The sequence below is a fragment of the Sinocyclocheilus grahami genome, unplaced genomic scaffold (genome assembly GCF_001515645.1).
Source record: "Sinocyclocheilus grahami isolate Dianchi unplaced genomic scaffold, SAMN03320097.WGS_v1.1 scaffold55.1, whole genome shotgun sequence".
Classification (NCBI taxonomy): Eukaryota; Metazoa; Chordata; class Actinopteri; order Cypriniformes; family Cyprinidae; genus Sinocyclocheilus; species Sinocyclocheilus grahami.
Window position 1 is genome coordinate 2,304,412 of NW_015505234.1, and position 12,899 is coordinate 2,317,310.

Consider the following 12,899-nt stretch of genomic DNA (forward strand, 5'->3'; position numbering starts at 1 on the left):
ATTTAAACTACTTAGTCAGCACTAACAGTAGCTGATGTTCAGTTTGCATACTGCTGCTCTCCTTCTAATCACTATTGAACTCTTCCCTCTCTTGATTAAAGCTCCAGGTGGAGGGTTGCCAGTTATCACAAAAAGAGCAAAACAGGCCCCTTAAAAATGCAGTATAATAAGCAGATACCAGGGAACAATTTTAAACTAAGTAACTAGTATTAATAATATCTTTCAAAATTTAATTAATTAATTTTGAATAGAATATTTCAATATAAAGTAGTTAGATATTAGAAACTGACTGAAGTAAAACAATAACATGAGATTTAAAAATAATTCAGAAACACCTACAAGTTGCATTTAATATCAATCAGTTGGGGGCAGTTAATATAAAAGTTGAGTGTGTTTTTACTAAATAAATAATTTACCAAATAAAAGAAAAAGAAAAATCAAACAAGGTGAAGTACTTTTCATTTCTAAAGTATTTGAGTTTATTTATTATATAAAGCCCTTTTTGTCAATTTTCAGAATAACTACATATATTAATAACTGTATCGTGAAATATAATTAGTCATACCGTGAAACAGAATTTTGGTCATATCGCCCACCCCTACCGTCATGTACCTTCAATGAAGTTTATTTTATTTAAAATTTAAGGCATAAACCTAAAAACTTATTTTTGTTAGATTTTGCTTAAAATGGTGACACATGTTTGAGAGATATTCTCAATTTGAAAGCCCTCAACAACCTTCTCACCATGTGGGTGGCTTTATTTTTCATTTTGGATCAGAAAAGCCTCTACACACATGTTTTTTGATTGCTCCTTTTTGCTCTGTTGCCACTTTGAAATATGATGCAATCTTTGGCCAGAGAGCTTTTCACATTGCAGACTGTTGTGTTTTGAAATATGTTACTTGTTAGTTCTCCCACTAACTGTCTTTCATACTGTTCTTCTGAGCAGATGCCAGTGATCTCGACAGTGTCAGCCATGGCAGTCTGGACAGCTCTAACGATTCTGTGGAGCGAGTTTCCATTGATACAGACTTCACTAAAATGGATTCCAGTGATGAAAGATCCAGCACAGGTACCCGGTCTGCTTTCAGTCTGTCTGTGTTCTCGTTCCATCATCAGTTCTCCACTGCTCTCAGCACAACAGGACATGCTTCTCTCTCTTTCAAACTCTAGGAGAGTCATTATTTTTCACTGTGGGAGTGAAAAGACATCTCTCCCTCATTTTTTTCTCGCTTTTACTCTTTTTTTTCAAGCACACATTAGTATAACACATTTGGTGCCGTGAACAAAAGCATTACGCCCATTCACATGCCCCCTCAGATGATCCAAATGAATTTTGAATGCAAATTCCAAAACAAAAATATCAAGTTCAATGCAAATACAGTGAATGGTTTCATTATGCAATACACTACTGTTTAAAGTTTGGGGTTTGTGCTTTTTTATATATATATATTTGACTCTCTTATGGTTGCCAAGGCTGCATTTATTTAATCAAAAACAGTTAAAACAGTCATTTCTATTTCAGTGTGTTTAGAAATGTATTTTGTCCTGTGATGACAGCTCAATTTTCAGCAGCCATTACTTTACATTTTCATTGTCAGATGATCTTTGAGAAATCATTATAATATGCTGTTTTGGTAATCCAGAAACATTTCCTATTGTTGTCAAAGTTGAAAAATTCAAAATGGAAAATTCAAAAGAACAGCATTTATTTTAAAAACAAATCTTTGGTAACATTATAAATGTCTTTACTGTCCCTTTTGATCAAAGTAATGCATCTTTGCTGAATAAAAGTATTAAATTCTTTTTTTTTAAATCTTACGGACCCCAAACATTTAAACAGTAGTATACAAAGTTTTTGCAGGATCTTTAAACTGAGATGGGTCTAGCAATCATCTCCATACCCTCGTGCCACTTATAAGAGTTATCAAAGGATACATATTTTTTGTTGTTGTATTTGTCCATAGAATGAAAGTCAATATGGTTCAAAACCGCATTAGAACCCATTAATGTTCATTACACGACCAAAAAAAATTTGTATTCCGCAGAAGAAGGAAAGTAATGAAATGAAAAGAAATGAGCGGGACTGCAGTAGGTGCCTGACACCCATGTCTGAGAATACGTTAAAAGACAGAGAAGAAAGCCCCTCTATATTTTCGAACAGCTTTTTGAAGCATTCTAAAGCTATAGGCGGTGATGTCCATGGAGGAGATCTGAGAGATGTATAGTTTGACAGAAGAGACTCTCAGATACTGAGCACTCGTAGCAGGAGTCTGACTAAGGAGGCGAGAAAGGAAAGAAGGGATGACTAATGGTGTTATTTTAGCTCACCTCTGGTCTGGAGGCAGTACTATGATGTGAGCTTTATGCCCCATCAGCTTTCTCGGTGTGGCTCAGAAGCAGCCACCCTGTGAGTGTCTGTCAGTGTGTTTCTGCCCTATAATGGTATATGAGAGAGTAAATCAGTGCTCCTTTTTGATGTTATGTTATCATGCGTTATGATGTGCTATGCTAAAATTACTTTGTTTGAAACCGTTCTCCTAAGAGTCTCTCTATCCAGCTGCATCAAATCACCCAAAATCCCAAAAGTAATGCTGAAAGTATGCAATACAGATTTGTGAGACATGAAAAAGACCTCATTAGCGCTGCAAAACATCTCTCTAATATTATTATTTTATAAGGATATTTTTTTGTGCACACTGTTATGTTTTGCACAGTTTTTTAGGGGTGTTTCTATGTACTGTTTCATTCCAGGTGGTCAGTCTGATCAGGGCTATGATTCTTTATCTAAAGAGGAGGTGAGGTTAGGAGGAGGTGAGGAGCAGAACTCTCCAGACATGAAGGAGAAGAAGGACAACTCTTGCCCATGTGAGTAACACAGAATGCTTTTGTCCCTAAACATAAACAGGATATGTTCGCTATGGCGTACTACTATATTACTCATTCTACAGAATTTGAGTAAAATCCTAAACAAATGTTTTTTATTTAATAATGGTTGTCACATGCAGAATAGTGACAGTAACATTGTAAATAAATGCTTGTTCTTTTGAACTCTCTATTCTTCAGACATTCCTGAAAAAAATATTCAGAATTTAATTCAATTATTCAATTAATTCTAATTGTGAAGAATTCTATTGTAAAGATTAACTCATGGTTTCCACAAAACTATTAAACAGCACAACTTTTTTTTCAACACTGGTAATACATAGAAATTATTCTTGAGCACCAAATCAACATATTAGAATGCTTTTTGAAGGATCATGTGAAACTGAAGATGTCACCTGAAAATTGAGCTTCAGCTTCATCACCGCAATAAATTAGATTTCAAAATATATTGCAATGCAAAAGTTATTTTAATAACAATTGTAATAACTTTTTACAGTATTACTGTTTTTGAGCAAATAAATGCAAATTTGGTAAGCATAAGAGATTTATTTCAAAAACTAAATTTTGAACAGTATGCTATTACATTTCTAACATTTCAAGTTATATAAATTAACAATTATGAACAAACATGAATTAGCAATGGACAGTTGTATACTTACATGGTCATTTCATGATACCTATTTCATTAACTAATGTTTTGAATAAAATCATATTGTTAAGTGTTGCCCTATATAGAATTTACTGCACAGTAAGCAGTAAGCAATACACTAGTATTTGATTACAAATATGAGTTGCACTGAACACCTTTATGCTTCCGCCTAGTGGTAAAGTGTGGCACTGCCGGTTATTAAACAGTTTTTTTTTATATGATTCATTTTAACAAGTGTCTCCTTGTTTTTCGTCTCATTTCAATGTTCAGTATCCCAGACTGTACTCCCAAAGAAAGAGTATTCATCTCTTGTGGTTGGAATCCATCCATCTGCAACCAATGGGGAAACCAGTAATGTCTTTTCTGAAGCCCTTCCAAAGACAAAAAGGCCAAACTCCCTGGATATTTTTGGAGACAAGCCCGTAAGGCCAAGCACACTGGATCTAACCCCGGATAAGACAGTAGGAGAACTCAGTAATGAATCTGTTCCAACATTGATAGAAATGGAAGCAGTGTGGGGCATTGTGAGCCCACCTAAAGTTGCCGTGGAGAGGACTGCTAGCTGCACAGTTGCCATGGAGAAGAGAGTTGCCATGGAGAGGGAGCATATCAGCGTGGAGAGGAGCGTGAGCTGCAGCAGTGCTCTTGGGCAAGTGGTTAAGAGGACCGGTATCGAAGCAGGTTTTGATCCTCTGTCCCTCATGGCGGTTGAGACTCAAGCCCACAGTGAGGGCGATAATGCAGACACCCCAACCGCCCGTCGAGACCTGGCTGAAGAGATTCATCACTACATGAACAACCTGAGCAGCCCATTAAGCCAGCGGTCTCTCAGTGTGGACCTGAAGGGGCGTCAGACCCCATCCCCTCACAGCTCTCCCCGCATGTCCGCAGCGCTCAGCTCCCCCAGCACCTCCCAACTCCAACCTCAGCCACGAACAAGACTCTTCTCGTCACCCTCCCTCCCTCAGGGCCGCGTGCGCAGGATCAGGGAGCAGCGGCCCACCTCTCTGGCCTCACCTTCCTCACCTATTCCCTCCTCTTCTTTCTCCATGGACTCCTTGCTCACCCCGACCCTGGACGTGTTCAAGAGCAGCTTTCTCTCTGCTGGGAAGGGCGTCGCTGAGAAAGCCAGCCGACTGTATTCGCGATTTTCCTCTCAGTCGTCCATTGCACAGGTATGTATGATGTTTTGGAGCTTCTTACTTTCTGATAATGAAGGCCTTGTCTTTGTCTCTTCACATCTATTTCTCATCCTCACCAGGACTTATACTCTGACCGGGTCAGTGTGTCCTCTCTGGGGTCAGGTGATCCTGATTGCTCCTCTCTGATTGAGAGTGATTCCTGTGTAGACCCCGATGGGCTCACTTCCCCACAACGGGATACCACTCAGCCTGTCACACGTCCCAAAAGGAGTCCTTACAGGAGCAGCCACTGCCTAGAAAGCCCATCTGCACCACCTCGACTTTACCGCCAGTCCTCGCTAACTGGTGCGTTTGCAGGATTCACTGTTCACTACACTCCTGAAATAACAGTTATCTAAATGCCAGACAATCATGCTAATTTCATCCTACATTTTCATATAGATGTATCCAGACACTGTGCATTGCATTAATTAATTGGAATTTGTTTTTTAAATACAACTGATAAAATTATTCCCTATTTACCTCACAGAAATTAAATGGGTGTTTTGAGACAAAGTGAAAATAAAATAAATAAAAGCATAAAATAAAATATACAATTAAACAATTTAACACATAAACACATTTTTTAAAAGTACAATAATTAAATAATTTTATTACTGTATATTACTGATTTATTTTGCTTTCTAATGACTAGTTTGAAATTATGACATTTTGTTATATGGACAGTATCTATGTAAGGTTTTATGAAAAACTTGTTGTTGTATTTTTCTAGGGAGTTAATCTTGATGACCGTTGCATTAAAATAATAATTGACTAATTTTACTGTAATTTCAATATAAAAATTAATTATTTAATTTAAACTTGTTTTTACAATTTCATGCTTGATATTTATCTCACACAATTGTCAATGTGAAATACCTGGCCTCTGTAATAAGCAAAACAAAAGTCAACAGAGTGACCCACGCTTTTTTTTTTAGTTCTGGGTTTTCTAGACAGAGAATTGAGGACATAAGGTTGAAGTGAGCAAACTTAGTAATGTGGCAAAAATTACATACCACATCTTTAATATCGATAAATAATGTACATTTTAAATGGCTCCTGTTTGGGCAAAACTTTGTGGTTTCTCCTGAATAACATAGGCTAAAAATAGACAGCGTGCTAAAAAATTACCCATCAAGCTCTCCCATGAGTAATGCTCATTATTTTCTGGTCCTTTGTTAAGATTACAATGTTGTACAATTAGAGAACCAAAGAAAGAGAAGGAGCTATGTTTAAATGCATGTAAATGAGTGATAATTCTAATTGTGAAGAATTCTATTGTAAAGATTAACTTATTTGTAGCTTTTCCGGGCCATTGTGCATGATGCTTTTGGTGGGTGATTAAGCTTGTTTTTGCATATGGAGTGCTGTGTCGTTCATGAGGCTGGTCATTGTTTCTGCTCCAGCAGCTGCAGAAGTAGGCCAGTAGACAGGGCTGTGAGTGTGTCTGGCTCTGCAGTAATGGGGTCTGAGAGGGGCTCTTTAATCAGGCTGATGGGGGTTGTGTTGGAGTGCTCCCCAATCCCTCACATCCGCATACACACTTTTCTCCCAGACTTCTGTAAAGCTTCTCTCCTCATTCAGCGCCATCAGAATTAGCATTCATAATCCCTGCAGGCAATCACCTTGAAATGTGACTTGTTTTTGGAGAAGATTGCTCTCTGATGAAAAACATCATCTTTTCAAAGCTCCTTTTGCTGCAGAGAGTGACTTTTGTTTTGGCTTTTGTCCTTCAGGTCCATCATTGTCAGCAGTGAAAGCTCTGCAGACCCCAGACGCGTGTTCTGATTCCAGCCTTTCTCAATCCATGCAGAACTATGCTGTTAAAGTGAGTTTTTCTTCATTTGAATGACGCATATGTTGAAGTATTACTGTAGCAGGGGTTATTGTGGCTAACTTTGTTTGACTTTCTAGGTACGTATGTCCAGTTGTTCGCGCTGTAACACCTGTGAGAGTTTGGTGTATGATGAAGAGATCATGGCTGGTTGGACAGCTGACGATTCTAACCTCAATAGCACGTGTCCCTTTTGCGGCTCTCCGTTTCTGCCTCTGCTCAATGTGGACATCAGAGACCTGGGTGACCAGGAAAGGTAGTTTGGTCTGCAACCACACAATAGACATTTCTATTGAGATATTCACCATTTAAAACAGTTTTCTTGTGTATTTTATCAGATCTCCCTCTCAAGATGCACATACTTGCCAGACAGACACCACAGATGAACTACCACAAGTTTATGACGCCACTGGCAATCTATCCAGCAATGGCAAAAAAGACCCTGTAAGAATACGTTCCTCAATCTACAATTCATTACATTTCAGTGTTTCAGAATAATATTTTGTATGCATCAGATCTTTATTATGGTATTTATAATGATATGTAATGAAATGTACCATATTTTCTGGAATATAATTTGCAGATAATCTTAAATGTGCAGTGATTTACATTCCAAAGCAACTTATATAATGCAGTCAACACAGTGCCGATCCTGGACTTCTGGGAGCCCTACGCAAAACTGTGTTGGCGGGCGGGGTGGAGTGGGGTATGAGAGGTTATGAACGAATGAATGAAACGCATTTGTCCGTGTTTCACTCAGTCTTGAATTGCGCTTGCAGAAAGCGCTTGAGAAACAGTGTCTCTTCTGCGGCTCGATACGCTTTCAACTCGTTTTTTTAGTCTCGAGCAAGACTGTATGACATTCACATTACATGATTTGACTGATTTTTATATAGAAAGGGCAACAGTGCACCACATTAAAATAAATGATCATTCATGTTTTCATAACCGCTGGCTAAATTAAAAAACAAACTAAAATTAAATCATCTTTGAGAGCAAGGAGGCCCCCTGGTGTTTCGGGGGCCCTACACAGCTTGCTTATTTTGCGTATAGGGAGTCAATGTCAAGCATGCAATAAATGTGCAAAGCACACACATATGATTTAATGCCAAATGAAAGAGGTACGTGAGCCAAAGTGCATTTCCCACATGCCAGTAGTTCCAGTTCTGCTTTAAATAAATAGTTTAGGCTTGGTATTTATAATAAATTATGTTTAAAATGAATACCACTATCATTTATTTTAGTTTGTTTTATAGTTAGATTTTTTTATTCCTGTACTTTCCAGAATGGCGTTAAATTTATTATATATTTATTGTAAAGTAAAAGGAACTAAAATACATGTTTTTTTGTGTGTTTATAATGTTTGTAAACATTTTGTTTTATTTAATGGTATTTTACATTATTTCTCTGGTATTTATAATAAATTATGTTTAAAATGAATACCACTATCATTTATTTTAGTTTGTTTTATAGTTAGATTTTTTTATTCCTGTACTTTCCAGAATGGCGTTAAATTTATTATATATTTATTGTAAAGTAAAAGGAACTAAAATACATGTTTTTTTTTGTGTTTATAATGTTTGTAAACATTTTGTTTTATTTAATGGTATTTTACATTATTTCTGAATAATATGTGACTTATACACAGATTTGACCCGGTGCAACATTATTTCTCCTGTGACTCAAAAGTTCATTCAGTTGATTATGCTGGTAGTTATTTTTGTGTTTCTGTGCTGCAGGAGCCAGTTACCGTGCCCTACCTGAGTCCTCTGGTGCTTTGGAAGGAACTGGAAAGCTTGCTGGTGAATGAGGGGGACCAGGCCATCTCGTCTGCAGCCATTGTGGATCACCACCCTATTGTGTTCTGGAATCTGGTGTGGTTTTTCCGTAGGCTGGACCTGCCCAGCAGCCTGCCGGGCCTCTATTTGAGCTCCAAACAATACTGCAGAGATTCTCAGGTGGGTCTCAAGAATTCGCACATGATGTACCTCTTTCCATTTGTGTTGGAATTTAAGAATAATTGTAAATGCATAGAAGCTGTTGGTGATGCCGCTGTATTTCTCATTAACAGCTTGCATAAATATTATTGATTTTTTTTTTCTGCAGCCTCTGCAAAGTTGTGCATCAGAGGACAGTAAAAATGTCTTGGTCCAGATCCTGTGGGACAATCCCACAATCCCAGAGGACCACTTCAAGCCTTGCTACTTGCTCTGGAAATTATATTGTAAGAATATGATACAAATATATATATAAATATATAAACACACTGAAAAGTGTGCTTTATATCTGTAAATGTGCATGAAAGTGGTTCTGGGACAAATATTTGCAACATATCCTGTTTGTGCTACGGACATGAGTTATGCCTCAAACCATGAGACTTAAGTGTGGCATTATTTTTCTATAGTAATCAGACTTGCAAGTTTTGCCTGGTGGATGAGAAAATGTGTGGAAAAAAATATTTTAGCCCTACACTGGAGAAGGAATCGGAGATATATTTAGGTGCCCGAATATCAGAGAGTGGGCTCTTTTTACCTAGCTGTGTTATTTTGGTATTATTTATATTATTATTTATGTTCTATTATAGCAGATTTATATTTTAAATTCTACTATTTTATTATATGCATTTGTCATTTTTATTTATTTTGTAATATTTATCTTTATTTCAGTTATTAATTTTTGTAATTATAGTACTTCATCTTTAAACATATTTATTTCAATTAGTTGACAGGGAAACAGCTTATTGTTTTTTTTTTTAATTAAGCTTTTTATTAGGGCTGTCAAATGATTAATCGTGATTAATCGCATCTAAAATAAAAGTTTGTGTTTACATAATATATGTGTGTATGTTTATTATGTATATATATATATATATATATACCCTACACAGCTTGCTTATTTTGCGTATAGGGAGTCAATGTCAAGCATGCAATAAATGTGCAAAGCACACACATATGATTTAATGCCAAATGAAAGAGGTACGTGAGCCAAAGTGCATTTCCCACATGCCAGTAGTTCCAGTTCTGCTTTAAATAAATAGTTTAGGCCTGGTATTTATAATAAATTATGTTTAAAATGAATACACTATCATTTATTTTAGTTTGTTTTATAGTTAGATTTTTTTATTCCTGTACTTTCCAGAATGGCGTTAAATTTATTATATATTTATTGTAAAGTAAAAGGAACTAAAATACATGTTTTTTTGTGTGTTTATAATGTTTGTAAACATTTTGTTTTATTTAATGGTATTTTACATTATTTCTGAATAATATGTGACTTATACACAGATTTGACCCGGTGCAACATTATTTCCCAGAAAATTCGGTATTATGTAATATCTCATATGTCTGTGGCTTAAAAGTTTGTTCAGTTGATTATGCTGGTAGTTATTTTAGTGTTTCTGTGCTGCAGGAGCCAGTTACCGTGCCCTACCTGAGTCCTCTGGTGCTTTGGAAGGAACTGGAAAGCTTGCTGGTGAATGAGGGGGACCAGGCCATCTCGTCTGCAGCCATTGTGGATCACCACCCTATTGTGTTCTGGAATCTGGTGTGGTTTTTCCGTAGGCTGGACCTGCCCAGCAGCCTGCCGGGCCTCTATTTGAGCTCCAAACAATACTGCAGAGATTCTCAGGTGGGTCTCAAGAATTCTCACGTGATGTTCCTCTTCCCATTTGTGCTTGAATTAATAAATAATTGTAAATGCATAGAAGCTGTTGGTGATGCCGCTGTATTTCTCATTAACAGCTTGCATAAATATTATTGATTTTTTTTTTCTGCAGCCTCTGCAAAGTTGTGCATCAGAGGACAGTAAAAATGTCTTGGTCCAGATCCTGTGGGACAATCCCAGACTGCATCAGGACCACTTCAAGCCTTGCTACTTGCTCTGGAAATTATATTGTAAGAATATGATACAAATATATATATAAACTCATTTACACACTGAAAAGTGTGCTTTATATCTGTAAATATTTAAGAAAAATGTTATATTTATATATATATATATATATTTATTAATTTTTTTTAATATATACATGTATCTGTGTGTATTTATATATACATAATAAATATACACAGTACACACATATATTATGTAAACACAAACTTTTATTTTGGATGCGATTAATCGTTTAACAGCCCTACTTTTTATCTAATATTTATATTATATACATATTTCTAATATTATTTGTGCTTTATTTAAATTATTAAAAAAGATTTTAATAGTTTTACTCACCACCCAGAACACCCTAACAACTACATTGAAAGTTTAACAAAAACTGTACTTAAACCCCCTCAAAACACTTCAGCAGCTGTGGCAGTAGTTTTGCATCCATCCGTGTGCCAGCCATCTACTTCATACTGAGGTCGTGTTTTTTTAACAGGTGCAAATCCTGCAGCATCTGAGGAGGAGGAGCAGGCTGTGAGCTTAGAGCTGCTGCAGAGTGTCGTGAAGAGCATCCAGAGGAACGATGTCTACCAGCCCATGAGTCAGATACTGCAGCTACTGGGCACCAGACTGGGCTTCGTCAGACAACGGTAGGAGAACAGTGTAAAGTGTTTAAATGAAATGCAGAAACTGTTTTAATAAACATTTTGACAAGCTAATCTTAATTACAAATTTTTCTTAATTTTGTCATATGCAGGAGCTTATATAGAGATATCCTGTTCCTGTCTTTGGTGGCTTTGGGCAAGAATAGCATAAATATCGGTGAGCTGACTGTTTTGATAATGTGTTATACTACTGTTTCAAAGTTTGGGTTCAGTATGTTTTTTTTGTGTATATATACCTTTTTTTAATACTCTTATTCAACAAGGACACATTGGACACATTACATTGTTACAAAAGATTTTAATTTAAAATAAATGCTGTTCTTTTTAACTTTCTATTCGCCATAGAAACCTGAAGAAAATGTAGCACTGTTTCCACAAAAATATTAAGCAGCATAACTATTTTCAACATCAGTAATAATAATGAGAAATATTTCTTGATCAGCATATTAGAATGATTTCTGAAAGATAATGTGACACTGAAGACTGGAGTAATGGAGTAAAATTTTGAATTAACATCACAGGAATAAATACAATTTTAAAGTATATTAATATAGAAAACAGTTATTTTAAATTGTAAAAATATTTCACAATATTACCATTTTTATGCAGCCTTGGTAAGCAGTGAACTGTAATGTTCATGAACTGTAATGTACGTCTATGAAACCACTGAATGTGAGCACTAGCGTCATTACTAACATCTTTGTTTATTTTCAGATGCATTCGACCGTGAATACAAAATGGCATATGACCGTTTGACACCAAGCCAGGTTAAGATGACCCACAATTGTGACCGGCCACCCAGTGCTGGAGTCATGGAATGCAGGAGAACCTTTGGGCTGCCCAGTCTCTGATTCGCCTCCTCTCATTCCTCCCTCTTTCCTCGCATCCATCACACAGGAAGTCTCATCCAAAGAAGCAACACTTTAATTCAAGTGATCCTGAACATTCATCGTAACCAAAGCTACCTCTGGCTCCCATGAGGTCTCTTTCAAATCAAATCCTGTCTGTTATGTTCTTCTTCATACACTTCCTGTGAATACGCCACTTTATAAAGTCAGTGATCATGTCTTTTTCTTGCATTTCTCCCTCAATTTTGCTCTTCCATCTGCCTAATGTCTTGACCCTCAACCCCTTTCGGAAACTTGGGGTCACGTTTGAATCGTCTAGCACCGCTCAGGTTCAGTAAACTTGAGTTATAGAGGTTATTGTAGATTAGGAGCAATACCATTGTGCTCAGGTCATTCCATCGCTCCATTAGTTCACGTCCAGTGAATCGTGGAGTGGATTCAGGACCAGTAGCTATAGAACAATCAAATCGATCACGTTTAGGATGTGTAGAAGCACAACGAGCAACCCCGACAAACACAGTCCGCTTTTGGCCTTCTAGGGGCACTTGTATATTTCACGTACAGAGAGACTTTGTGTACATAGTCTTATTATTTTGCACATTTGTATTATACAGTTATATTTTAAGACTGGAATTTGTTATAACTGATGTGTCTCCATTTGTAAAGACTATGCTGTTCGTAGTGTATAGGTTTCTCTTTTGAGCGTGTGCTGTTTGTCGTCCTGGTCCTGGAGACCAGTCCTATGGTGACCGTTAGTGACACTGTCGTCTTGAGGTACAGAACTGGACCAAATATAAAATCTTGACTCACAGGTGATAAATATATTTGATCAGATTTTGAACTATTGAGTATAAAATAAAATGGACTGTTAATGTGAATGTGAAGTCAGCATTTTACACCCACTTATACAATCCAGTATGTTTGCCATGAAGGTACATATATATATATATATATATA

General features: G+C 36.6%; 1 protein-coding gene across 1 annotated transcript in view; it reads left to right on the forward strand.

Moving 5' to 3' along the window:
• Positions 1-12,891, forward strand: part of LOC107583773 (C-myc promoter-binding protein-like) — a 34,533-nt gene extending 21,642 nt beyond the window's left edge. The window contains exons 20-31 of the mRNA XM_016270085.1: positions 950-1,072; positions 2,755-2,868; positions 3,806-4,710; positions 4,797-5,022; positions 6,453-6,544; positions 6,631-6,806; positions 6,889-6,994; positions 8,290-8,508; positions 10,326-10,443; positions 10,926-11,079; positions 11,187-11,251; positions 11,809-12,891. Coding sequence (XP_016125571.1) covers positions 950-1,072; positions 2,755-2,868; positions 3,806-4,710; positions 4,797-5,022; positions 6,453-6,544; positions 6,631-6,806; positions 6,889-6,994; positions 8,290-8,508; positions 10,326-10,443; positions 10,926-11,079; positions 11,187-11,251; positions 11,809-11,945 — 2,435 coding nt within the window. The 3' untranslated portion in view covers positions 11,946-12,891. The remainder of the gene's footprint in view (positions 1-949; positions 1,073-2,754; positions 2,869-3,805; positions 4,711-4,796; positions 5,023-6,452; positions 6,545-6,630; positions 6,807-6,888; positions 6,995-8,289; positions 8,509-10,325; positions 10,444-10,925; positions 11,080-11,186; positions 11,252-11,808) is intronic.
• The last annotated feature ends 8 nt before the right edge of the window (positions 12,892-12,899 follow it).